The 25,973-nt window shown below is 49.3% G+C and overlaps 3 protein-coding genes across 3 annotated transcripts; 2 read left to right on the forward strand and 1 right to left on the reverse strand.

Annotated features, from left to right (window-relative positions):
- The first annotated feature begins 1,545 nt into the window (after positions 1 to 1,545).
- Positions 1,546 to 4,067, forward strand: LOC138720405 (T-cell surface glycoprotein CD8 alpha chain-like). The gene is made up of 4 exons (XM_069856585.1): positions 1,546 to 1,834; positions 2,378 to 2,746; positions 3,311 to 3,385; positions 3,742 to 4,067. The coding sequence occupies exons 1-4, from the start codon at positions 1,789 to 1,791 to the stop codon at positions 3,870 to 3,872; spliced, it is 621 nt and encodes a 206-aa protein (XP_069712686.1). The 5' UTR covers positions 1,546 to 1,788; the 3' UTR covers positions 3,873 to 4,067.
- A 6,523-nt stretch (positions 4,068 to 10,590) lies between these two features.
- LOC138719624 (T-cell surface glycoprotein CD8 alpha chain-like) lies at positions 10,591 to 12,895 on the forward strand. The gene is made up of 4 exons (XM_069854925.1): positions 10,591 to 10,776; positions 11,320 to 11,688; positions 12,238 to 12,327; positions 12,684 to 12,895. Exons 1-4 carry the CDS (start codon positions 10,731 to 10,733, stop codon positions 12,812 to 12,814), a joined length of 636 nt encoding a protein of 211 aa, XP_069711026.1. The 5' UTR covers positions 10,591 to 10,730; the 3' UTR covers positions 12,815 to 12,895.
- An 8,579-nt stretch (positions 12,896 to 21,474) lies between these two features.
- Positions 21,475 to 24,030, reverse strand: LOC138720406 (T-cell surface glycoprotein CD8 alpha chain-like). The gene is made up of 4 exons (XM_069856586.1): positions 23,820 to 24,030; positions 22,908 to 23,276; positions 22,258 to 22,332; positions 21,475 to 21,905 (listed from the first exon to the last, which is right to left on the reverse strand). The coding sequence occupies exons 1-4, from the start codon at positions 23,863 to 23,865 to the stop codon at positions 21,775 to 21,777; spliced, it is 621 nt and encodes a 206-aa protein (XP_069712687.1). The 5' UTR covers positions 23,866 to 24,030; the 3' UTR covers positions 21,475 to 21,774.
- Positions 24,031 to 25,973: the final 1,943 nt, after the last annotated feature.

Raw genomic sequence — 25,973 nt, forward strand, 5'->3', positions numbered from 1 at the left:
TAAGCATGCATGCTTGACTGAAGAATGAAAGCTTAGTCCTGGCAAACATTCAGCTCCTGCATCTTTTCCCAGCACATTCATCTCCATTCAAACCCTGTTGAACAATGAGAATCAGGAACTTCCTTGCTTTGGTCTCGGGGGGGTGAAAATGAAATTTCAGCCCTGATGCATGGCAGGAACCTGTTCACTTCAGCACCTCAGAAAACATGAACCTCAACTTTAGTCATCTACAAGGCAGGTTCAGGGTTTCAGTTTCTTGACACTGTTCCTCTACCAGCCCATGAAGGCAGAAACTTCCCAAGAGCAGCTCATCCCACTGAAAAAGGAAGGTGTCTTCTGCTTAGAATAAGAATAAACTGTCCGCTGAAACCAGAAGCAGCCAATGCAAGTAGCATCACAAGGTGTCTTATATGGAGACAGCTGGAGAACCCTGGAATGACCTCACGCCTGATGTTCACATTTGCTTGATGTGATTTTCACATCCAGATCCTCATAATGTTGTCAATTAATGAACCCTAGTTACTCTTTATTTTGCTAAAACCTGCTCTGTTTTAGGTAGAATTCACAATTGTCAGAGTCTCATGGAAGTATAAATTTCACACATGGCAGCAGGCCTAACAACAGCTTCCCTCCCTCGCTGCCATGTTTCAATGCCCAAGGGAATAAACCCAGTTCCAAAATCAGGTTCCGTAACTCATCTCTAAGCAGCAGCTACAATAGCAACGTCATCAAAGTCAGCAGCACTTGGTTTCTGACACCCCGGAAAAGGGAGCTTTCTTGGCAATGGAGTGATGGAGAAACACCTCCCACAGAAAAACAATCAACAGGAAAGCCAAGAAGTGCAAACCAAAGAAACAAACAATAGAGCAGCCCAGTGCCTCGCTGTCTGGTGAAGCTGTTGCTATTGTGTGTGCGAAGCTGCAGGAAGCACCACCCAGACCCATGTGCCAGTGGTCACCTGGAGGCAGCAGCAAGGACCCTCTCTGGTGAGGCACACAAGGGCTCTTGGGGCTGGGCGGAAGCTCCTGTGGTTACAGAAGAAAAGCACAAGATGTTGAAACAAATAAAAAATGCGTAGCCCTGTAGTCTGGGACTTTCTCAGTGGGTTTCAGATCATGGACCAGCTGCCTCACACAAAGCAGTTTTTGCAGAGCAATTGCACAGCAGAATTGCAAAGAGAACAATCAAACACCTGAAGAACTCACCTGCACGTCAGCAATGTACACACCCGAAGATAAAAAATACGCATGGATAGATTCCATGAAACACCTCTTGCAGCTTCTTATTAAAATACGGTGTGTTCTGCCATCCACAAGAGACCCCTTGAGTGTGTGCAAGTGACGGCAGCAGAATCCCGGCCAACAAATGCAACCTGCAGCCAAAGCAAAGGGCTTGTCCATGACTTCAGTGGAGCTGGGGCTGCTGCAGCTCCCCCGATGGCTTGGAGACAGCAGGCTGTGGTGTCTGATCCTACCTCAGGATCAATCATCATCAGTCTGAATCTCCAGGGAGGTTCAAAATTGAGGCAAATTCAAAGATTGAGGCAAAATCCTTGAAGCACCATTAAGAATCGATAACAAATGACTCCAAACCCTTCACTGGAACTGAATTTCCTCACAAATCCTTTATTTTCATTTTGCCCCAGGTACCAAACACCTTCTCTTTACCCAAGAGGGTCCTGATGACATCACATCCTCTCCAAAGAGCGACACAGCCCGCCAAGTCAAGCAACAACGATCGTCTTTGCTCCGCCACATCGTCCCCAAGGACGGCCACCCCCGGGAGAAGATGGTCGGGTCTCCTGTGCTGCTCCTTCTGCTGGCTCTGGGGCTCTGTGAGTATGGACACAGGCTTGTGCATCATCGACACCGGGATGGCAAGAAAACCCCTTCCACTGCATCCAAGAAATTGGGCTAAATGGTTAGAGGGAAAATAAAAGAACAAAGCCAAAAGGCTGCCTTTGAGGTTGGTTGAGTAATTCTAGAGGGAAAGGCGGCAGCGTCTCAGCAAGCGTAGGGCAGCTGGAGGGGTGGCTGCAGCATCGTGCACACCGGGAAGGGAGCCCAGATGGAGAGGTGGTTCTGGTGGGGTTGGGGAAAAGGTAAAAGAGAGTTGAGTAGTCATTGTTTTCAGGAATGCAATTCAGATAAGCTGGGAGGGGGTGACATTGCTGAGGAGGCAGCTGAAAAGCTTTTCTAAAGCCCAGGTGGTGGAGGGCTGAGCTCTCTCCATGCATGATCAGAGCAAATTTCAAGTCAGCCGGACACCATGGTCCTCCCTTGGAATTTGATGTCACAGCTCATGGATAGGGAATGAGGTTTTCCGGAGGGGACACAGGTCTCCCCAGATGGTTCCCATGAGGATTTTTCTCCTGCAGGTTGTCCTGGGATCTGGGGCCAGAGCTACAGCATGAGAATCAGGTTTCGTGACAGAACCATCACGCATCCCCAGCTGGGACAGCGACTGGAGCTCGAGTGTGAGTCCAGCAAGGAGGACAGCGGCGTATTCTGGGTCCACCAGGACAAGAATCAGACCCTTCACTTCATCGTCTACATTTCCTACCTGGCCCGGGTCACCTTCCAGGGATATAAACAGACATCCTCACGGTATGAGGCAACAAAAAATGGGAGATTCTACCGGCTGGCAGTGAAGTCTTTCATGTCACAGGATGAGGGCTACTATTTCTGCCTCATGAACTGGAATCAAATGCTGTTCTTCAGCCCTGGCCAGCCTGCCTTCTTCCCAGGTCAGAAACCTCTCCACCCAACCTTGCTTAGCTCTGCCAAAATGTCCAGCACCCCCTGCCCATGCCCTTTTCCATCCATTTCCATGCTCGCTTGCCCAAGGCAAACCACATTCTCCTGCCAGAAGCTGCCTGCTTGCTGTTTCTTCCCATGGTATCAGCCCTGCCCAAAGGCAAAGATGAACAGGCAGACCCAACATCACCTCCCCATCCCCACTTCTCCATCCCATTCATGGCTCTGAGGGGATAAGATCAAAGCCACATCCACCTCCTCCCTCACCTTACACAAGTCCCAAAGTTCCCACCACCCTCAGGGTACTTGAGCTTTCTGAGAGTGGCAGCAGGAAGCAAGAACTAAGGAGCCTGTAACTCCTTATTGTGTCTTGGCCGAACTTCCCTGGGGAACTCACCAGCCTAAACATACTCTGTGATGTGTCACTGAGGTTGACCCTACGCTGGCCACTGAAGCGGCCGTGCCCTAGCAGGGGTGGGAGAGAAAAGGGCAGGAGAGTGCAGTTTTATCTTACCTTCCCATATGTTGCATTCCTCCATTTTCATTCATAACAGCACCCAGCACAACAGCACCCACCACCCAGTGCAGCATCACCAAAAACAACAGCCACGAGAAGACCGTGGAGCAAGGTAACCCAGCTGCAGGGAGGGAGAGGGGAAGAGCTGGGCTTTGCTCCAGTGATATTGAGGGGGCCCTGCAGGAATTTTGGGATGGGGGAGGAAACATGCTCAGAAAAGAGGGAAAATGCTTAGAGCTTTATCGCAGTCGGTTTGCTTGCAGCTGGAAGGGTTAAACTCCAATGTTTCACCCCACTCGGGAAAGGCTCAACATGACGTAAAAAGCACCAGCATGTTTTATGCCACAGCACAGCAGGGAGAAGTGGAGGGAGAGCAGAGGCTGGTTTTAGCCTTAGCAGGGGACCAGAGCTGGCTGTATCACCAGCCGTGAGCACCTCGTGGACCTTCCTTTTTCTTTATTCCTGCAGAGAACAGCAAAAACAAAGAGCTGCTTCATGCCTGTGATATCATCTGGGTTCCCTTGGCAGGCTCCTGCCTCCTGCTCCTCAGTGCGATCATGGTCACTGTCAAGCTCTGTCGACGAAAGACTCACCCATAACCCAGGGCTGGTCCAAATTCCCTCTGAGATCACAGAGAGCCAAGAGCCCTCCCTGAGCACTAGCACTACCCACTGACCTGCAATGTTGTTAACCTACAAAGGCCACTCAATGATCTTTTTCTGCCTTTTAGAGCTGATGTCACTTATCAGTGCAAACCTATTAGCTGCAATTAATTTTTGCAGCCCGAGCCCTCCAGGACAGGATTTACCTTGTGCTAAGATGCAACAGACCATGGCTTGAACATCTTTCCTTGACATAAGTGCTGGCAACTACACCAGGCTGGATCCTGCAGCACCCTGAGTTGTTCTCAAAGGACCCTGAGAAGGGTGAACGCTGCGACAGGCTCTGCACTGGGGGCACTGGGACTGGTGTACCAAGGGGATTCAGATGTGCTGGAAAGATGCTTTGAGAGCTTCTTGGCTTTGATCTCTGTCGGCCCTTCAGTCATTGCAAAGATGCTTTTAGTTTGCTCCTGCTCAAGCTGGTTGGTAAGACTTTCTAACAAAACTCTGAGAGCAACCAGCAACCAGCAGGAGAAGGTCACTGCACAGTTCTAAAGGCCGTGAACAGGCATGTTAATTAGAAACAGTGAATGCATCACTCAACACAGATGCAGGAGGAGCATGTGTAAGTGTACAGGAAGGCAGTGGCACAGCATCATCCCTCTGGCCAGCTCTTTCCCCATCCCAGGCAGAGGGAGCTGTCACTCCCTACTTTAACATGGATTTTTCCAGAGAACCTAGTCTCAGCCCAGGCCACAGTTGCTCCTTGCAATGGGTATTTCCCCTAAATGACTCAGTAATAAAGCTCATACTGGACCACACCGAGATGGCTTTCCCAGGCTGTGATGCTCACCCAGGCTCTCAGGCCACCCAGCTGGTGGCTGCAGGGATCTCCGACCCCAGAGCTCATCCCACCAGGGATGCTGTGGGGAAGGGTCCCTGAGCATCTCTGCTTCCAACACATCACACCAGCAGCTTATTGTAGCCTCTGTGAAAGCTCCAATGAACTAAAACCACCATTTTTCTACCCTGCAAGAACTCGGCACACAGAGCTTCACCCCAGGAGCAGATGGGTTTCCTGAGATGTATGTTTTAGAGACCAGCTATAAGGAAACCCCTTTGAAACTTCCCATGGGCAAAAGTTTATTCTCTTCAAAACAGTGTTTTCCCCTCTGCCTGTGGCTGCTTTTGAGATGCTCAAGACATCCTGACCTTAGTGTCTATCCCTGCACCACCTCTCCCACCCCTCGCCCAGCACAGGAGATGCCTCCCAGGGCCAGAGAGCTGGGGCTGCAGCTGGGCAGCAGAAGGCAGACTGCAACAGCCCAATCCTTCTCTCCCATGGGAAGGTAAGTGGCTGCAGGGATCACCTTGCCCGTTCTACTCCTCCTTCCTACATCCCCATGCTCAGGCCACCTCAAAAGTCCCCAGATCTTGCTGAAACCACAGAGGATGACAACATCTTGCCTTCAGCCATCAGATTAACCGAAATCCAGTAGTTCCCATTTGAAGAACAGGAATTTACCCCATGGTTCTCTGCCTGCTAGTGAATAACAGGCAGCAAAGAATTTGCTCAGATCCTGAATTCCCCAATTTGGCTTCTTTGTTCCTTTGTAAACTGAAAAAAACCAAAAAAACCAAAAAAATACCCAGAAGAGAGGGAGGACAGCAACAATCAAGGATGCTGCGTGTTCTGTTGGAACATAGGTTTGGGCAGTTTAACAATGGAAATGGTGAAAATATTGCAGCAGTAATTCTTATGACCATCATCAGGGTGATTTAAGTCAGTAAATTTCAGAGAGAATTAAGCAGCAGGTTTCATAATTTTGAAAGCCGATGGAAAAAATTAGCTCTCCTTTCATTGACTTTTTTCCTAGAGCATATGTAAGAAAGCAACTGAAGCACTAATAAAAACGATGCTTTAATAGCTGCGAATATGATCCCAGTCCCCTGATTTCTACAGCTTTTTAGGTTTTACTTCCCTACCTCATCACTGTGCTGCAAGCACGATGCGAGCATCCAAGAGTCAAGGATGCTGTGTTACAGCACGTGGGGAATGACGGGTGCTTCCATCATGGAAGCGAAAGGGAAAATATTTTTGTGCCTCTCTGCTAATGGCGTGGTGCCCGGATCCATGGAGGGAGAGATAGAGGTGATGGTGTCACCCATCGCAATGTCAGCCCTGCCGAGATGTCCTGGCAAATGAGGGGCCTTTAATTCATTCCTTGTTTCCTTCCAGGGATGAGCCAGCCTTCTCCTCTCTCCCACTGTCACCCTCCTCCCCACAGTGAGTAAGATCCATTCCTAGAAGGGAAAACAATGGGATTTTATGTATCATCCCAAACCCTCAAATGAGCAGCTAGTAAATGGTGTCACCTTCTTCATTGATATCAAAGGATCTATATTGCGTGCACTCAGGATGAGATCTGCTGCTTCCATGGAATTGCATACAAATATTTGTTATTCCAGCTTTCATTTACCTGGATCTCATATCAGAACAAGTTAAAAATATATCCGTATGCATTCCGCTTCTCCGCCACCTTGCTATGGGAAACATTTGATAGGAATGGTTGGACTCGATGATCTGGTGGGTCTTTTCCAACCTGGTGATTCTATGATTCTATGATTCTATGATCCCTTCCAGTTTATACAGCAGCGGTTCTTTCACATGAAACCAAACTCTCCCCATTCTTTAAATATTTGCAACAGAACAGGTGGTTTAACTTTCCTCCCAGGCTGTTTGTTTCTTCTGCTCAAATTCAACCTCTCTGCCTTCAAGACATGCAGGAGCATGGAGGAGAACTCAATCACGCCTTTAGGCAGGGGTATGGCATGATTACTCTTTGCGCTTTTGGATCTAGTTAATAAATTAAATCCAGACAGGAAACACTCAAAAAAATCCCAAGGGTGGCATCAGAGCAGATTATTCTGTCTGCAAGGTCCAAGGTATCTATGTGCTGTTTGCAATGGGGATCTCATACAACCAACTCATTCAGTTAATTTGATGTAAAAACCCCAAACCTCCTAAGACAAGTCACTTGGAGGAAGCAGCTGGCAGGCAATATGAAAAGGAAACCTGCTCAAAGGGCAAAGAAAGACCTTTCCAACTTCTTTGAAAAATTCCATGGAGGGGTCAGGAGCTCTCACACATCCAGGCTGACACAGGAACCCTGGAGCTTGTCTCCTTGGTTTTTTTGGGGTCAGGTTTTGGTTTTTTTTTAAACATCCATTCCGGAGGTTGGATACCAAAATGTGGGATATTAAAACCCTCCCTCCCCCCAGGCCTGGGCAGGGAGGAGGCTGTGGCTTAGGAGACATCCCTCTGCCCACAGCTATGTGTGTGATCTCATTGACCAAGTTTCCTGTTGCTCCCTCCCAACACCGAGACCCGAGGCTGCAGGCTGCGCAGGGAGCACGAAATGCAGCACAAAAACTACGTGTATGGCCGTTGCCTTCAGGGACGGGCAGGGCATCCCCAGAGGAACAGTTTTTGTGGGGATCTTCCATGTAGCAGCATGGCCAGTGGCAGAAACCACAGCTGAGTCTCGTCATATCTGACATCTCTTCAACTACCACCACAGGAGGTGATGCTGGGCTGCTGGGACTGCAGGCAAGGTCTCAGGCAGAACTGCTGCTGTTCCTCAGCAAAGCTCAAGACTCAATCATTTCCTAGCATAAGCATGAGGCAAACTCTCCACTGAAGCATCAACAAGCATGAGATCCTGGAGATTTTTTTAACCCACCAGTCAGGTGAAACGTCCATACTATGAAGAGATCAGAGTGCAGGACTGTTTGTGGTTTCTATACTGTATTTTAAGGTATGTGATGCTTACACTAAGAGTAGGCAGAAGGGGGTGCAGTATTGGCCACTGAATTGGAAACATGCAGCTACAGTGGAAAGATGGTGTGAGATTAGCTGGTGCATGAGAACTGTACTTGATGTTCTCCAAACCCCTTCAATGTTGCAGCTTTACAAAGAAAAGGGGGGCAGCAATGGCTCATAAACCACAGCTTCATTTCACACTGGAAAATATAATATGGTATAGTCTCAACCCTTCTTTTTCCATCTGTTTGAAACAGAAGTTTGTGATTTGTGACTAAACTCTGAAATCTTCATTAAGAGTTTCCATGCCTCCTTACAAACGAGATCTTTCAAAGGTTAACAGTAGGCAGTGCTGCAGCAATCACAATCCCATGTCACACCCTGCGTTATCACTAACTGGTCCCTTGCAGGCACCAAGCAGCAATCGCTCAGCAGCAGCCACGCAGCATCATTGCTTGGCAATGGGAAGTTCTCATGCAGCACGATGAGGAGGTACCATGGGCAACACAAACATTGTCCCTGAGACAACACCACCATTCTGATGCTGCTTTAGTGTCTACCACCCATCAGAGCATAACTCCCATGTCCTGAGATGTGCTCCTGCAGCCAGTCCCGCAGTACTGCGAGACATCCATGCCATGTCTGATATTACTGATATGGAGAAACTGAAGACTTTCTTACCGCTATGCAAAAGTCACTGATCCTTCCACAAAATGACTGCAGAATCAATCATATCTGACACTCAGCACCTCCTCCAGCTCTTATGCCCCAAGCGCCCTCTCACGCAGTCATAGAATCATTGAGGTTGGAAAATACCTCTAAGACCATCCAGTCCAGCCGTCAGCTCTACACCACTGTGCCTACTAAACCATGTCCCAAAATGCTATCTACAGAGTTTTTTAATACTTCCAGGGATGGGGACTCCCCCACTTCCCTGGGCATCCTGTGCCAGTGCTTCACCACTCTTTCTATAAATAAATGTTTCCTAATATCCAACCTAAACCTTCAATGGCACCAGTTGATCTTGTCCAAGGTCAAGGACACATCTACATCCAGGAGAGGAACTTCTGGCCTCCAGTTTGATACCTGGGACTGATTCATATTAAATTTACCATTATCCAGAGAGAAGAGAGAAGTCAGGTGATCCCACTACTAAAGTCAATAGCCCATCATGGATGATCCTTTAATTGTATCAGTTCTCCCAGTACATCCACCACCTGAGGACATACATTATGGGCTGTAGGTAAGCATGCATGCTTGACTGAAGAATGAAAGCTTAGTCCTGGCAAACATTCAGCTCCTGCATCTTTTCCCAGCACATTCATCTCCATTCAAACCCTGTTGAACAACGAGAATCAGGAACTTCCTTGCTTTGGTCTCGGGGGGGTGAAAATGAAATTTCAGCCCTGATGCATGGCAGGAACCAGTTCACTTCAGCACCTCAGAAAACATGAACCTCAACTTTAGTCATCCACAAGGCAGGCTCAGGATTTCAGTTTCTTGACACTGTTCCTCTACCAGCCCATGAAGGCAGAAACTTCCCAAGAGCAGCTCATCCCACTGAGAAAGGAAGGTGTCTTCTGCTTAGAATAAGAATAAACTGTCCGCTGAAACCAGAAGCAGCCAATGCAAGTAGCATCACAAGGTGTCTTATATGGAGACAGCTGGAGAACCCTGGAATGACCTCACGCCTGATGTTCACATTTGCTTGATGTGATTTTCACATCCAGATCCTCATAATGTTGTCAATTAATGAACCCTAGTTACTCTTTATTTTGCTAAAACCTGCTCTGTTTTAGGTAGAATTCACAATTGTCAGAGTCTCATGGAAGTATAAATTTCACACATGGCAGCAGGCCTAACAACAGCTTCCCTCCCTCACTGCCATGTTTCAATGCCCAAGGGAATAAACCCAGTTCCAAAATCAGGTTCCGTAACTCATCTCTAAGCAGCAGCTACAATAGCAACGTCATCAAAGTCAGCAGCACTTGGTTTCTGACACCCCGGAAAAGGGAGCTTTCTTGGCAATGGAGTGATGGAGAAACACCTGACACAGAAAAACAATCAACAGGAAAGCCAAGAAGTGCAAACCAAAGAAATAAACAATAGAGCAGCCCAGTGCCTCGCTGTCTGGTGAAGCTGTTGCTATTGTGTGTGCGAAGCTCCAGGAAGCACCACCCAGACCCATGTGCCAGTGGTCACCTGGAGGCAGCAGCAAGGACCCTCTCTGGTGAGGCACACAAGGGCTCTTGGGGCTGGGCGGAAGCTCCTGTGGTTACAGAAGAAAAGCACAAGACGTTGAAACAAATAAAAAATGCGTAGCCCTGTAGTCTGGGACTTTCTCAGTGGGTTTCAGATCATGGACCAGCTGCCTCACACAAAGCAGTTTTTGCAGAGCAATTGCACAGCAGAATTGCAAAGAGAACAATCAAACACCTGAAGAACTCACCTGCACGTCAGCAATGTACACACCCGAAGATAAAAAATACGCATGGATAGATTCCATGAAACACCTCTTGCAGCTTCTTATTAAAATACGGTGTGTTCTGCCATCCACAAGAGACCCCTTGAGTGTGTGCAAGTGACGGCAGCAGAATCCCGGCCAACAAATGCAACCTGCAGCCAAAGCAAAGGGCTTGTCCATGACTTCAGTGGAGCTGGGGCTGCTGCAGCTCCCCCGATGGCTTGGAGACAGCAGGCTGTGGTGTCTGATCCTACCTCAGGATCAATCATCATCAGTCTGAATCTCCAGGGAGGTTCAAAATTGAGGCAAATTCAAAGATTGAGGCAAAATCCTTGAAGCACCATTAAGAATCGATAACAAATGACTCCAAACCCTTCACTGGAACTGAATTTCCTCACAAATCCTTTATTTTCATTTTGCCCCAGATACCAAACACCTTCTCTTTACCCAAGAGGGTCCTGATGACATCACATCCTCTCCAAAGAGCGACACAGCCCGCCAAGTCAAGCAACAACGATCGTCTTTGCTCCGCCACATCGTCCCCAAGGACGGCCACCCCCGGGAGAAGATGGTCAGGTCTCCTGTGCTGCTCCTTCTGCTGGCTCTGGGGCTCTGTGAGTATGGACACAGGGTTGTGCATCATCGACACCGGGAGGGCAAGAAAACCCCTTCCACTGCATCCAAGAAATTGGGCTAAATGGTTAGAGGGAAAATAAAAGAACAAAGCCAAAAGGCTGCCTTTGAGGTTGGTTGAGTAATTCTAGAGGGAAAGGCGGCAGCGTCTCAGCAAGCGTAGGGCAGCTGGAGGGGTGGCTGCAGCATCGTGCACACCGGGAAGGGAGCCCAGATGGAGAGGTGGTTCTGGTGGGGTTGGGGAAAAGGTAAAAGAGAGTTGAGTAGTCATTGTTTTCAGGAATGCAATTCAGGTAAGCTGGGAGGGGGTGACATTGCTGAGGAGGCAGCTGAAAAGCTTTTCTAAAGCCCAGGTGGTGGAGGGCTGAGCTCTCTCCATGCATGATCAGAGCAAATTTCAAGTCAGCCGGACACCATGGTCCTCCCTTGGAATTTGATGTCACAGCTCATGGATAGGGAATGAGGTTTTCCGGAGGGGACACAGGTCTCCCCAGATGGTTCCCATGAGGATTTTTCTCCTGCAGGTTGTCCTGGGATCTGGGGCCAGAGCTACAGCATGAGAATCAGGTTTCGTGACAGAACCATCACGCATCCCCAGCTGGGACAGCGACTGGAGCTCGAGTGTGAGTCCAGCAAGGAGGACAGCGGCGTATTCTGGGTCCATCTGGACAAGAGTCAGACCCTTCACTTCATCGTCTACATTTCCTCCTTGTCCCAGATCACCTTCCAGGGATATAAACAGACATCCTCACGGTATGAGGCAACAAAAAATGGGAGATTCTACCAGCTGGCAGTGAAGTCTTTCATGTCACAGGATGAGGGCTACTATTTCTGCCTCATGAACTGGAATCAAATGCTGTTCTTCAGCCCTGGCCAGCCTGCCTTCTTCCCAGGTCAGAAACCTCTCCACCCAACCTTGCTTAGCTCTGCCAAAATGTCCAGCACCCCCTGCCCATGCCCTTTTCAATCCATTTCCATGCTCGCTTGCCCAAGGCAAACCACATTCTCCTGCCAGAAGCTGCCTGCTTGCTGTTTCTTCCCATGGTATCAGCCCTGCCCAAAGGCAAAGATGAACAGGCAGACCCAACATCACCTCCCCATCCCCACTTCTCCATCCCATTCATGGCTCTGAGGGGATAAGATCAAAGCCACATCCACCTCCTCCCTCACCTTACACAAGTCCCAAAGTTCCCACCACCCTCAGGGTACTTGAGCTTTCTGAGAGTGGCAGCAGGAAGCAAGAACTAAGGAGCCTGTAACTCCTTATTGTGTCTTGGCAGAACTTCCCTGGGGAACTCACCAGCCTAAACATACTCTGTGATGTGTCACTGAGGTTGACCCTACGCTGGCCACTGAAGCGGCCGTGCCCTAGCAGGGGTGGGAGAGAAAAGGGCAGGAGAGTGCAGTTTTATCTTACCTTCCCATATGTTGCATTCCTCCATTTTCATTCATAACAGCACCCAGCACAACAGCACCCACCACCCAGTGCAGCATCACCAAAAACAACAGCCACGAGAAGACCGTGGAGCAAGGTAACCCAGCTGCAGGGAGGGAGAGGGGAAGAGCTGGGCTTTGCTCCAGTGATATTGAGGGGGCCCTGCAGGAATTTTGGGATGGGGGAGGAAACATGCTCAGAAAAGAGGGAAAATGCTTAGAGCTTTATCGCAGTCGGTTTGCTTGCAGCTGGAAGGGTTAAACTCCAATGTTTCACCCCACTCGGGAAAGGCTCAACATGACGTAAAAAGCACCAGCATGTTTTATGCCACAGCACAGCAGGGAGAAGTGGAGGGAGAGCAGAGGCTGGTTTTAGCCTTAGCAGGGGACCAGAGCTGGCTGTATCACCAGCCGTGAGCACCTCGTGGACCTTCCTTTTTCTTTATTCCTGCAGAGAACAGCAAAAACAAAGAGCTGCTTCATGCCTGTGATATCATCTGGGTTCCCTTGGCAGGCTCCTGCCTCCTGCTCCTCAGTGCGATCGTGGTCACTGTCAAGCTCTGTCGACGAAAGACTCACCCATAACCCAGGGCTGGTCCAAATTCCCTCTGAGATCACAGAGAGCCAAGAGCCCTCCCTGAGCACTAGCACTACCCACTGACCTGCAATGTTGTTAACCTACAAAGGCCACTCAATGATCTTTTTCTGCCTTTTAGAGCTGATGTCACTTATCAGTGCAAACCTATTAGCTGCAATTAATTTTTGCAGCCCGAGCCCTCCAGGACAGGATTTACCTTGTGCTAAGATGCAACAGACCATGGCTTGAACATCTTTCCTTGACATAAGTGCTGGCAACTACACCAGGCTGGATCCTGCAGCACCCTGAGTTGTTCTCAAAGGACCCTGAGAAGGGTGAACGCTGCGACAGGCTCTGCACTGGGGGCTCTGGGACTGGTGTACCAAGGGGATTCAGATGTGCTGGAAAGATGCTTTGAGAGCTTCTTGGCTTTGATCTCTGTCGGCCCTTCAGTCATTGCAAAGATGCTTTTAGTTTGCTCCTGCTCAAGCTGGTTGGTAAGACTTTCTAACAAAACTCTGAGAGCAACCAGCAACCATCAGGAGCAGGTCACTGCACAGCTGTAAAGGCCGTGAACAGGCATGTTAATTAGAAACAGTGAATGCATCACTCAACACAGATGCAGGAGGAGCATGTGTAAGTGTACAGGAAGGCAGTGGCACAGCATCATCCCTCTGGCCAGCTCTTTCCCCATCCCAGGCAGAGGGAGCTGTCACTCCCTACTTTAACATGGATTTTTCCAGAGAACCTAGTCTCAGCCCAGGCCACAGTTGCTCCTTGCAATGGGTATTTCCCCTAAATGACTCAGTAATAAAGCTCATACTGGACCACACCGAGATGGCTTTCCCAGGCTGTGATGCTCACCCAGGCTCTCAGGCCACCCAGCTGGTGGCTGCAGGGATCTCCGACCCCAGAGCTCATCCCACCAGGGATGCTGTGGGGAAGGGTCCCTGAGCATCTCTGCTTCCAACACATCACACCAGCAGCTTATTGTAGCCTCTGTGAAAGCTCCAATGAACTAAAACCACCATTTTTCTACCCTGCAAGAACTCGGCACACAGAGCTTCACCCCAGGAGCAGATGGGTTTCCTGAGATGTATGTTTTAGAGACCAGCTATAAGGAAACCCCTTTGAAACTTCCCATGGGCAAAAGTTTATTCTTTTCAAAACAGTGTTTTCCCCTCTGCCTGTGGCTGCTTTTGAGATGCTCAAGACATCCTGACCTTAGTGTCTATCCCTGCACCACCTCTCCCACCCCTCGCCCAGCACAGGAGATGCCTCCCAGGGCCAGAGAGCTGGGGCTGCAGCTGGGCAGCAGAAGGCAGACTGCAACAGCCCAATCCTTCTCTCCCATGGGAAGGTAAGTGGCTGCAGGGATCACCTTGCCCGTTCTACTCCTCCTTCCTACATCCCCATGCTCAGGCCACCTCAAAAGTCCCCAGATCTTGCTGAAACCACAGAGGATGACAACATCTTGCCTTCAGCCATCAGATTAACCGAAATCCAGTAGTTCCCATTTGAAGAACAGGAATTTACCCCATGGTTCTCTGCCTGCTAGTGAATAACAGGCAGCAAAGAATTTGCTCAGATCCTGAATTCCCCAATTTGGCTTCTTTGTTCCTTTGTAAACTGAAAAAAACCAAAAAAACCAAAAAAATACCCAGAAGAGAAGGAGGACAGCAACAATCAAGGATGCTGCGTGTTCTGTTGGAACATAGGTTTGGGCAGTTTAACAATGGAAATGGTGAAAATATTGCAGCAGTAATTCTTATGACCATCATCAGGGTGATTTAAGTCAGTAAATTTCAGAGAGAATTAAGCAGCAGGTTTCATAATTTTGAAAGCCGATGGAAAAAATTAGCTCTCCTTTCATTGACTTTTTTCCTAGAGCATATGTAAGAAAGCAACTGAAGCACTAATAAAAACGATGCTTTAATAGCTGCGAATATGATCCCAGTCCCCTGATTTCTACAGCTTTTTAGGTTTTACTTCCCTACCTCATCACTGTGCTGCAAGCACGATGCGAGCATCCAAGAGTCAAGGATGCTGTGTTACAGCATGTGGGGAAGGTGCACACTCTCCTGGGTGGAAAACTGGTTGGCTGGCCGGGCCCAGAGAGCGGTGGGAAATGGTGTGAAATCCAGCTGGAGGCCAGTGACAAGTGGGGTTCCCCAGGGCTCAGTGCTGGGTCCAGCCCTGTTCAATGTCTTCATCAATGATCTGGATGAAGGCATCGAGTGCACCCTGAGCAAGTTTGCGGACGACACTAAGCTGGGTGGAAGTGTCGATCTGCTGGAGGGTAGGGAGGCTCTGCAAAGGGATCTGAACAGGCTGGACCGCTGGGCAGAGTCCAATGGCATGAGGTTTAACAAGGCCAAATGCCGGGTCCTGCACTTGGGGCACAACAACCCTGTGCAGCGCTACAGACTGGGAGAAGTCTGGCTGGAAAGCTGCCTGGAGGAGAGGGACCTGGGGGTGTTGGTTGACAGCGACTGAACATGAGCCAGCAGTGGCCCAGGTGGCCAAGAAGGCCAATGGCATCTTGGCTTGGATCAGAAACGGTGTGACCAGCAGGTCCAGGGAGGTTATCCTCCCTCTGTACTCGGCACTGGTGAGACCACAACTCGAATCCTGTGTTCAGTTCTGGGCCCCTCACCACAAGAAGGATGTTGAGGCTCTGGAGAGAGTCCAGAGAAGAGCAACAAAGCTGGTGAGGGGGCTGGAGAACAGGCCTTATGAGGAGCGGCTGAGAGAGCTGGGGTTGTTTAGCCTGGAGAAGAGGAGGCTGAGGGGAGACCTCATTGCTCTCTGCAACTCCCTGAAAGGAGGTTGTAGAGAGGAGGGTGCTGGCCTCTTCTCCCAAGTGACAGGGGACAGGACAAGAGGGAATGGCCTCAAGCTCCGCCAGGGGAGGTTTAGGCTAGACGTTAGGAAAAAATTCTTTACAGAAAGGGTCATTGGGCACTGGAACAGGCTGCCCAGGGAGGTGGTTGAGTCGCCTTCCCTGGAGGTGTTTAAGGCACGGGTGGATGAGGTGCTGAGGGATATGGTTTAGTGTTTGATAGGAACGGTTGGACTTGATGATCCGGTGGGTCTCTTCCAACCTGGTTATTCTGTGATTCTGTGATTCTGTGAATGAGAGGTGCTTCCATCATGGAAGCGAAAGGGAAAATATTTTTGTGCCTCTCTGCTAATGGCGTGGTGCCCGGATCCATGGAGGGAGAGATAGAGGTGATGGTGTCACCCATCGCAATGTCAGCCCTGCCGAGATGTCCTGGCAAATGAGGGGCCATTAATTCGTTCCTTGTTTCCTTCCAGGGATGAGCCAGCCTTCTCCTCTGTCCCACTGTCACCCTCCTCCCCACAGTGAGTAAGATCCATTCCTAGAAGGGAAAACAATGGGATATTATGTATCATCCCAAACCCTCAAATGAGCAGCTAATAAATGGTGTCACCTTCTTCATTGATATCAAAGGATCTATATTGCGTGCACTCAGGATGAGATCTGCTGCTTCCATGGAATTACATACAAATATTTGTTATTCCAGCATTCATTTACCTGGATCTCATATCAGAACAAGTTAAAAATATATCCGTATGCATTTCGCTTCTCCGCCACCTTGCTATGGGAAACATTTGATAGGAATGGTTGGACTCGATGATCTGGTGGGTCTTTTCCAACCTGGTGATTCTATGATTCTATGATTCTATGATCCCTTCCAGTTTATACAGCAGCGGTTCTTTCACATGAAACCAAACTCTCCCCATTCTTTAAATATTTGCAACAGAACAGGTGGTTTAACTTTCCTCCCAGGCTGTTTGTTTCTTCTGCTCAAATTCAACCTCTCTGCCTTCAAGACTTGCAGGAGCATGGAGGAGAACTCAATCACGCCTTTAGGCAGGGGTACGGCATGATTACTCTTTGCACTTTTGGATCTAGTTAATAAATTAAATCCAGACAGGAAACACTCAAAAAAATCCCAAGGGTGGCATCAGAGCAGATTATTCTGTCTGCAAGGTCCAAGGTATCTATGTGCTGTTTGCAATGGGGATCTCATACAACCAACTCATTCAGTTAATTTGATGTAAAAATCCCAAACCTCCTAAGACAAGTCACTTGGAGGAAGCAGCTGGCAGGCAATATGAAAAGGAAACCTGCTCAAAGGGCAAAGACCTTTCCAACTTCTTTGAAAAATTCCATGGAGGGGTCAGGAGCTGTCACACATCCAGGCTGACGCAGGAACCCTGGAGCTTGTCTCCTTGCCTTTTTTGGGGTCAGGCAATGTGTAAAAGCTAAATTTGTCTTGCCCAACCAGACCGAGTGTCTGCATCACACAGCAGAAAACCCAATCCTGCAGAAATTGTGGGTGTCCCCAGGTGAAGCTTTGCAATGTTGAGTATTTCAAGGATTGAGCTTTGCCAGGGAACACCAAAAAAACCCCTGATTTTAAACATCCATTCCGGAGGTTGGATACCAAAATGTGGGATATAAAAACCCTCCCTCTCCCCAGGCCTGGGCAGGGAGGAGGCTGTGGCTTAGGAGACATCCCTCTGCCCACAGCTATGTGTGTGATCTCATTGACCAAGTTTCCTGTTGCTCCCTCCCAACACCGAGACCCGAGGCTGCAGGCTGCGCAGGGAGCATGAAATGCAGCACAAACACTACGTGTATGGCCGCTGCCTTCAGGGACGGGCAGGGCATCCCCAGAGGAACTGTTTTTGTGGGGATCCTCCATGTAGCAGCATGGCCAGTGGCAGAAACCACAGCTGAGTCTCGTCATATCTGACATCTCTTCAACTACCACCACAGGAGGTGATGCTGGGCTGCTGGGACTGCAGGCAAGGTCTCAGGCAGAACTGCTGCTGTTCCTCAGCAAAGCTCAAGACTCAATCATTTCCTAGCATAAGCATGAGGCAAACTCTCCACTGAAGCATCAACAAGCATGAGATCCTGGAGATTTTTTGACCCACCAGTCAGGTGAAACATCCATACTATGAAGAGATCAGAGTGCAGGACTGTTTGTGGTGTCTATACTGTATTTTAAGGTATGTGATGCTTACACTAAGAGTAGGCAGAAGGGGATGCAGTATTGGCTACTGAATTGGAAACATGCAGCTACAGTGGAAAGAAGGTGTGAGATTAGCTGGTGCATGAGAACTGTACTTGATGTTCTCCAAACCCCTTCAATGTTGCAGCTTTACAAAGAAAAGGGGGGCAGCAATGGCTCATAAACCACAGCTTCATTTCACACTGGAAAATATAATACGGTATAGTCTCAACCCTTCTTTTTCCATCTGTTTGAAACAGAAGTTTGTGATTTGTGACTAAACTCTGAAATCTTCATTAAGAGTTTCCATGCCTCCTTACAAACGAGATCTTTCAAAGGTTAACAGTAGGCAGTGCTGCAGCAATCACAATCCCATGTCACACCCTGCGTTATCACTAACTGGTCCCTTGCAGGCACCAAGCAGCAATCGCTCAGCAGCAGCCACGCAGCATCATTGCTTGGCAATGGGAAGTTCTCATGCAGCACAATGAGGAGGTACCATGGGCAACAGAAACACTGGACCTGAGACAACACCACCATTCTGATGCTGCTTTTGTGTCTACCACCCATCAGAGCATAACTCCCATGTCCTGAGATGTGCTCCTGCAGCCAGTCCCGCAGTACTGCGAGACATCCATGCCATGTCTGATATTACTGATATGAAGAAGCTGAAGAGTTTCTTACTGCTATGCAAAAGTCACTGATCCTTCCACAAAATGACTGCAGAATCAATCATATCTGACACTCAGCACCTCCTCCAGCTCTTATGCCCCAAGCGCCCTCTCACACAGTCATAGAATCATTGAGGTTGGAAAACACCTCTAAGACCATCCAGTCCAGCTGTCAGCTCTACACCACTGTGCCTACTAAACCATGTCCCAAAATGCTATCTACACAGTTTTTTAATACCCCCAGGGATGGGGACTGCCCCATTTTCCTGGACATCCTGTGCCAGAGCTTCACCACTTTTCTGGGAAATATTTATTTCATAATATCCAACCTAAACCTCCAATGGCACCAGTTGATCTTGTCCAAGGTCAAGGACACATCTACATCCAGGAGAGGAACTTCTGGCCTCCAGTTTGACACCTGGGACTGATTTATATTAAAACTTACTGTTATTCAGAGAGAAGAGAGAAGTCAGGTGATCCCACTACTAAAGTCAATAGCCCATCATGGATGATCCTTTAATTGTATCAGTTCTCCCAGCACATCCATCCCCATATCACTCTTTCTGCCCTCTCCTCTTTTCATTGCATGCAGCTGATGGGTTGGGGTTTTTTCAGGGGGATTGGGGAGCTTTCTTTCCAATTTACAAAGGAAGAACAAAATCAAACCTGGGAATTCAGGATGTGAGCAAATTCTTTGCTGCCCATCACACTTATTCACCGACAGGGGGTGAACCAAGGGGTAAATCTCTATTGTTTGAATGGGAAATATTCGAGTCAAGTTAATCTAGTGTTTGAAGTTTCTCAAGGCAAGGTGTTTCCGTCTTGTGTGGTTTCAGCAAGGGTGGACAGTGTTGGGATGGCCTGAGCATGGGGATGTAGGAAGGAGGAGTAGAACGGGCAAGGTGATCCCTGCAGCCACTTACCTTGCCATGGGAGAGAAGGATTGGGCTGTTGCAGTCTGCCTTCTGCTGCCCAGCTGCAGCCCCAGCTCTCTGGCCCTGGGAGGCATCTCCTGTGCTGGGCGAGGGGTGGGAGTGGTGGTACAGGGATAGACACTAAAGTCAGGATGCCTCAAGCGTGGGAAATGGATCTGGGATCTCAAAAGCAGCCACAGGCAGAGGGGAAAACACTGTTTTAGAAAGAATAAACCTTTGCCCATGGGAAGTTTCAAAGGGGTTTCCTTATAGCTGGTCTCTAAAACATACATCTCAGGAAACCCATCTGCTCCTGGGGTGAAGCTCTGTGTGCCGAGTTCTTGCAGGGTAGAAAAATGGTGGTTTTAGTTCATTGGAGCTTTCACAGAGGCTACAATAAGCTGCTGGTGTGATGTGTTGGAAGCAGAGATGCTCAGGGACCCTTCCCCACAGCATCCCTGGTGGGATGAGCTCTGGGGTCGGAGATCCCTGCAGCCACCAGCTGGGTGGCCTGAGAGCCTGGCTGAGCATCACAGCCTGGGAAAGCCATCTCGGTGTGGTCCAGTACCAGCTTTATTACTGAGTCATTTAGGGGAAATACCCATTGCAAGGAGCGACTGTGGCCTGGCCTGAGACTAGGTTCCCTGGAAAAATATGAAATAAATCAGGGAGCAACAGCTCCCTCTGCCTGGGATGGGGAAAGAGATGGCCAGAGGGATGATGCTGTGCCACTGCCTTGCTGTACACTCGCACATGCTCCTCCTGCATCTGTGTTGAGTGATGCATTCACTGTTTCTAATTAACATGCCTGTTCACGGCCTTTAGAGCTGTGCAGTGACCTGCTCCTGATGGTTGCTGGTTGCTCTCAGTGTTTGTTAGCAAAGCAACCTTTCCCTTGCCCTCAGTGCCCTGGTACAGCCTCAGCAGAGACGTGGTGCTGGGGATGCATCCGAGGGCGAGCACCCAGCAAGACCAGTGTCCTCAACAGGACACCCTGTGTCCATCCTCTGGGCAGGGGCTGAGCCTTGTGAGAATCCCTGGGGAGGCCCATCCAGCTCCTGGCATCACCTGGGGCTCAGCACACACAGACATTGCTTGGGTTTCCGCACAGGTGAGCCTCGCTTAAAGCTCAACACGGACAGACACTGCTTGGAGCGCAGCACGCTCGGGGCTCAGCGCACTCCGGGATTGCTCAGGGCAGTGTTTGCCGGCTGTGTGGTGCCCTGGGCTCAGGGCCAGCCCCTGGTCTCCTCTGTTTGCTCTCAGAGGTGATGTTTGCCTTCACGCTGTGCCAGGTGTTTGGCCTTGGGTCCATCGCTTTCCCTGGCTTTGCTCTCCCACTCCTGGCTGTTTGCATTCTCCTGGGGGAGAAGAATCTCTCCCAGCCGTACTCCCCCTGCAGTGGTTCTTCTGCTTTCAGTGTTTCTTGGGCAGAGGCTGTGGGTCCTTGCATGTCCCAGAGCCGTGTCCTACACAGAGCACGGCCACAAGACATCAGCCTGCAGAGCACAACAGTTGAGCGATATATTATTCACTGTTTCTAATGAATGTTCTTGGCCTTTACAGTGACCTGCTCCTGCTGGTTGCTGGTTGCTCTCAGAGTGTTTGTTAGCAAATCTTACCAGCCAGCTTGAGCAGGAGCAAACTAAAAGCATCTTTGCAATGACTGTAGGGCAGTCAGAGAGGAAAGCCAAGAAGCCCTCAGAGCACCTTTCCTGCCTGGGTGAATCCCCTTGGTACACCCGTCCCGGTGCCCCCAGCGCAGAGCCAGTCACAGCGTTCACCCTTCTCAGGGTGCTTGGAGAACATCTCAGGGTACTGCAGGATCCAGACTGGTCCAGTTGCCAGCAGTTCTGTCAAGGAAAGACGTTCAAGCCGTTCTAGGAAAGCAATATCTGTCTTGCAGTGCAGGCTGATGGTGAATTATTTTATTTGCTGTCTGCAATGACGTTGCCAGGTTGCTGGAAATGCCCTGGCAGCAATTAATTTTTGCAAGAGGTGAGTGGTAATGATACCACACAGTGTGGAACTGAGGAGAAGGAGACTCTTCTGCATTTTAGCATCTTTGTCATTACTTTGGGTGTATTTGGTAAAACACAATGCCCAGTCATTCATTTCAGCACAAGGTAAATCCTGTCCTGGAGGGCTCGGGCTGCAGAAACTAATTGCAGCTAATGGCTTTGCACTGATAATTGACATCAGCTCTAAAAGGCAGAAAAAGATCATTGAGTGGCCTTTGTAGGTTAACAACATTGCAGGTCAGTGGGTAGTGCTAGTGCTCAGGGAGGGCTCTTGGCTCTGTGTGATCTCAGAGGGAATTTGGACCAGCCCTGGGTTATGGGCTAGCGTTTCGTCGACACAGCTTGACAGTGACCATGATCGCACTGAGGAGCAGGAGGCAGGAGCCTGCCAAGCGAACCGAGATGATATCACAGGCATAAACCGGCTCTTTGTTCTTGCCATTCTCTGCAGGAATAAAGAAAAAGGTCCACGAGGTGCTCACGGCTGGTGATACAGCCAGCTCTGGTCCCCTGCTAAGGCTAAAACCAGCCTCTGCTCTCCCTCCACTTCTCCCTGCTGTGCTGTTGGATAAAACATGCTGGTGCTTTTTACGTCATGTTGAGCCTTTCCCGAGTGGGGTGAAACATTGGAGTTTAACCCTTCCAGCTGCAAGCAAACCGACTGCGATAAAGCTCTAAGCATTTTCCCTCTTTTCTGAGCATGTTTCCTCCCCCATCCCAAAATTCCTGCAGGGCCCCCTCAATATCACTGGAGCAAAGCCCAGCTCTTCCCCTCTCCCTCCCTGCAGCTGGGTTACCTTGCTCCACGGTCTTCTCGTGGCTGTTGTTTTTGGTGATGCTGCACTGGGTGGTGGGTGCTGTTGTGCTGGGTGCTGTTATGAATGAAAATGGAGGAATGCAACATATGGGAAGGTAAGATAAAACTGCACTCTCCTGCCCTTTTCTCTTCCACCCCTGCTAGGGCACGGCTGCTCCAGTGGCCAGCGTAGGGTCAACCTCAGTGGCACACCACAGAGTATGTTTAGGCTGGTGAGTTCCCCAGGGAAGTTCTGCCAAGACACAATAAGGAGTTACAGGCTCCTTAGTTCTTGCTTCCTGCTGCCACTCTCAGAAAGCTCAAGTACCCTGAGGGTGGTGGGAACTTTGGGACTTGTGTAAGGTGAGGGAGGAGGTGGGGTGTTCCTGGACGTGGCTTTGATCTTATTCCTTCAGAGCCATGAATGAGATGGATAAGTGGGGATGGGGAGGTGATGTTGGGTCTGCCCGTTCAACTTTGCCTTTGGGCAGGGCTGATACCATGGGAAGAAACAGCAAGCAGGCAGCTTCTGGCAGGAGAATGTGGTTTGCCTTGGGCAAGTGAGCATGGAAATGGATTAAAAAGGGCATGGGCAGGGGGTGCTGGACATTTTGGCAGAGCTAAGCAAGGTTGGGTGGAGAGGTTTCTGACCTGGAAAGAAGGCAGGCTGGCCAGGGCTGAAGAACAGTATTTGGTTCCTGTTCATGAGGCAGAAATAGTAGCCCTCATCCTGTGACATGAAAGACTTCACTGCCACCTGGTAGAATCTCCCATTTTTTGTTGCCTCATAGCGTGAGGATGTCTGTTTATATCCCTGGAAGGTGACCCGGTCCAGGTAGGAAATGTAGACAATGAAGTGAAGGGTCTGACTCTTGTCCAGATGGACCCAGAATACGCCGCTGTCCTCCTTGCTGGACTCACACTCAAGCTCCAGTCGCTGTCCCAGCTGGGGATGCGTGATGGTTCTGTCACAAAACCTGATTCTCATGCTGTAGCTCTGGCCCCAGATCCCAGGACAACCTGCAGGAGAGAAATCCTCATGGGAACCATCTGGGGAGACCTGTGTCCCCTCCGGAAAACCTCATTCCCTATCCATGAGCTGTGACATCAAATTCCAAGGGAGGACCATGGTGTCCGGCTGACTTGAAATTTGCTCTGATCATGCATGGAGAGAGCTCAGCCCTCCACCACCTGGGCTTTAGAAAAGCTTTTCAGCTGCCTCCTCAGCAATGTCACCCCCTCCCAGCTTATCTGAATTGCATTCCTGAAAACAATGACTACTCAACTCTCTTTTACCTCTTCCCCAACCCCACCAGAACCACCTCTCCGTCTGGGCTCCCTTCCCGGTGTGCACGATGCTGCAGCCACCCCTCCAGCTGCCCTACGCTTGCTGAGACGCTGCCGCCTTTCCCTCTAGAATTACTCAACCAACCTCAAAGGCAGCCTTTTGGCTTTGTTCTTTTATTTTCCCTCTAACCATTTAGCCCAATTTCTTGGATGCAGTGGAAGGGGTTTTCTTGCCCTCCCGGTGTCGATGATGCACAACCCTGTGTCCATACTCACAGAGCCCCAGAGCCAGCAGAAGGAGCAGCACAGGAGACCCGACCATCTTCTCCCGGGGGTGGCCGTCCTTGGGGACGATGTGGCGGAGCAAAGACGATCGTTGTTGCTTGACTTGGCGGGCTGTGTCGCTCTTTGGAGAGGATGTGATGTCATCAGGACCCTCTTGGGTAAAGAGAAGGTGTTTGGTATCTGGGGCAAAATGAAAATAAAGGATTTGTGAGGAAATTCAGTTCCAGTGGAGGGTTTGGAGTCATTTGTTATCGATTCTTAATGGTGCTTCAAGGATTTTGCCTCAATCTTTGAATTTGCCTCAATTTTGAACCTCCCTGGAGATCCAGACTGATGATGGTTGATCCTGAGGTAGGATCAGATACCACAGCCTGCTGTCTCCAAGCCATCTGGGGAGCTGCAGCAGCCCCAGCTCCACTGAAGTCATGGACAAGCCCTTTGCTTTGGCTGCAGGTTGCATTTGTTGGCCGGGATTCTGCTGCCGTCACTTGCACACACTCAAGGGGTCTCTTGTGGATGGCAGAACACACCATATTTTAATAAGAAGCTGCAAGAGGTGTTTCATGGAATCTATCCATGCGTATTTGTTATCTTCGGGTCGTACATTGCTGACGTGCAGGTGAGTTCTTCAGGTGTTTGATTGTTCTCTTTGCAATTCTGCTGTGCAATTGCTCTGCAAAAACTGCTTTGTGTGAGGCAGCTGGTCCATGATCTGAAACCCACTGAGAAAGTCCCAGACTACAGGGCTACGCATTTTTCATTTGTTTCAACATCTTGTGCTTTTCTTCTGTAACCACAGGAGCTTCCGCCCAGCCCCAAGAGCCCTTGTGTGCCTCACCAGAGAGGGTCCTTGCTGCTGCCTCCAGGTGACCACTGGCACATGGGTCTGGGTGGTGCTTCCTGCAGCTTCGCACACACAATAGCAACAGCTTCACCAGACAGCGAGGCACTGGGCTGCTCTATTGTTTATTTCTTTGGTTTGCACTTCTTGGCTTTCCTGTTGATTGTTTTTCTGTGTCAGGTGTTTCTCCATCACTCCATTGCCAAGAAAGCTCCCTTTTCCGGGGTGTCAGAAACCAAGTGCTGCTGACTTTGATGACGTTGCTATTGTAGCTGCTGCTTAGAGATGAGTTACGGAACCTGATTTTGGAACTGGGTTTATTCCCTTGGGCATTGAAACATGGCAGCGAGGGAGGGAAGCTGTTGTTAGGCCTGCTGCCATGTGTGAAATTTATACTTCCATGAGACTCTGACAATTGTGAATTCTACCTAAAACAGAGCAGGTTTTAGCAAAATAAAGAGTAACTAGGGTTCATTAATTGACAACATTATGAGGATCTGGATGTGAAAATCACATCAAGCAAATGTGAACATCAGGCGTGAGGTCATTCCAGGGTTCTCCAGCTGTCTCCATATAAGACACCTTGTGATGCTACTTGCATTGGCTGCTTCTGGTTTCAGCGGACACTTTATTCTTATTCTAAGCAGAAGACACCTTCCTTTCTCAGTGGGATGAGCTGCTCTTGGGAAGTTTCTGCCTTCATGGGCTGGTAGAGGAACAGTGTCAAGAAACTGAAATCCTGAGCCTGCCTTGTGGATGACTAAAGTTGAGGTTCATGTTTTCTGAGGTGCTGAAGTGAACTGGTTCCTGCCATGCATCAGGGCTGAAATTTCATTTTCACCCCCCCGAGACCAAAGCAAGGAAGTTCCTGATTCTCGTTGTTCAACAGGGTTTGAATGGAGATGAATGTGCTGGGAAAAGATGCAGGAGCTGAATGTTTGCCAGGACTAAGCTTTCATTCTTCAGTCAAGCATGCATGCTTACCTACAGCCCCTAATGTATGTCCTCAGGTGGTGGATGTACTGGGAGAACTGATACAATTAAAGGATCATCCATGATGGGCTATTGACTTTAGTAGTGGGATCACCTGACTTCTCTCTTCTCTCTGAATAACAGTAAGTTTTAATATAAATCAGTCCCAGGTGTCAAACTGGAGGCCAGAAGTTCCTCTCCTGGATGTAGATGTGTCCTTGACCTTGGACAAGATCAACTGGTGCCATTGGAGGTTTAGGTTGGATATTATGAAATAAATATTTCCCAGAAAAGTGGTGAAGCTCTGGCACAGGATGCCCAGGGAAGTGGGG

This window comes from Phaenicophaeus curvirostris, chromosome 4 (genome assembly GCF_032191515.1).
Source record: "Phaenicophaeus curvirostris isolate KB17595 chromosome 4, BPBGC_Pcur_1.0, whole genome shotgun sequence".
NCBI classification, from domain to species: Eukaryota; Metazoa; Chordata; class Aves; order Cuculiformes; family Cuculidae; genus Phaenicophaeus; species Phaenicophaeus curvirostris.

Excerpts from the sequence above, each read along its gene's own strand:
- LOC138720406 (XM_069856586.1), bottom strand. The coding sequence starts at position 23,865 with ATGGTCGGGTCTCCTGTGCTGCTCCTTCTGCTGGCTCTGGGGCTCT. Across the intron at positions 23,277-23,819 it reads TCTGCTGGCTCTGGGGCTCT|GTTGTCCTGGGATCTGGGGC; the intron begins GTGAGTATGGAC and ends TCTCTCCTGCAG. Across the intron at positions 21,906-22,257 it reads CGAGAAGACCGTGGAGCAAG|AGAATGGCAAGAACAAAGAG; the intron begins GTAACCCAGCTG and ends TTATTCCTGCAG.
- LOC138720405 (XM_069856585.1), top strand. The coding sequence starts at position 1,789 with ATGGTCGGGTCTCCTGTGCTGCTCCTTCTGCTGGCTCTGGGGCTCT. Across the intron at positions 1,835-2,377 it reads TCTGCTGGCTCTGGGGCTCT|GTTGTCCTGGGATCTGGGGC; the intron begins GTGAGTATGGAC and ends TTTCTCCTGCAG. Across the intron at positions 3,386-3,741 it reads CGAGAAGACCGTGGAGCAAG|AGAACAGCAAAAACAAAGAG; the intron begins GTAACCCAGCTG and ends TTATTCCTGCAG.
- LOC138719624 (XM_069854925.1), top strand. The coding sequence starts at position 10,731 with ATGGTCAGGTCTCCTGTGCTGCTCCTTCTGCTGGCTCTGGGGCTCT. Across the intron at positions 10,777-11,319 it reads TCTGCTGGCTCTGGGGCTCT|GTTGTCCTGGGATCTGGGGC; the intron begins GTGAGTATGGAC and ends TTTCTCCTGCAG. Across the intron at positions 12,328-12,683 it reads CGAGAAGACCGTGGAGCAAG|AGAACAGCAAAAACAAAGAG; the intron begins GTAACCCAGCTG and ends TTATTCCTGCAG.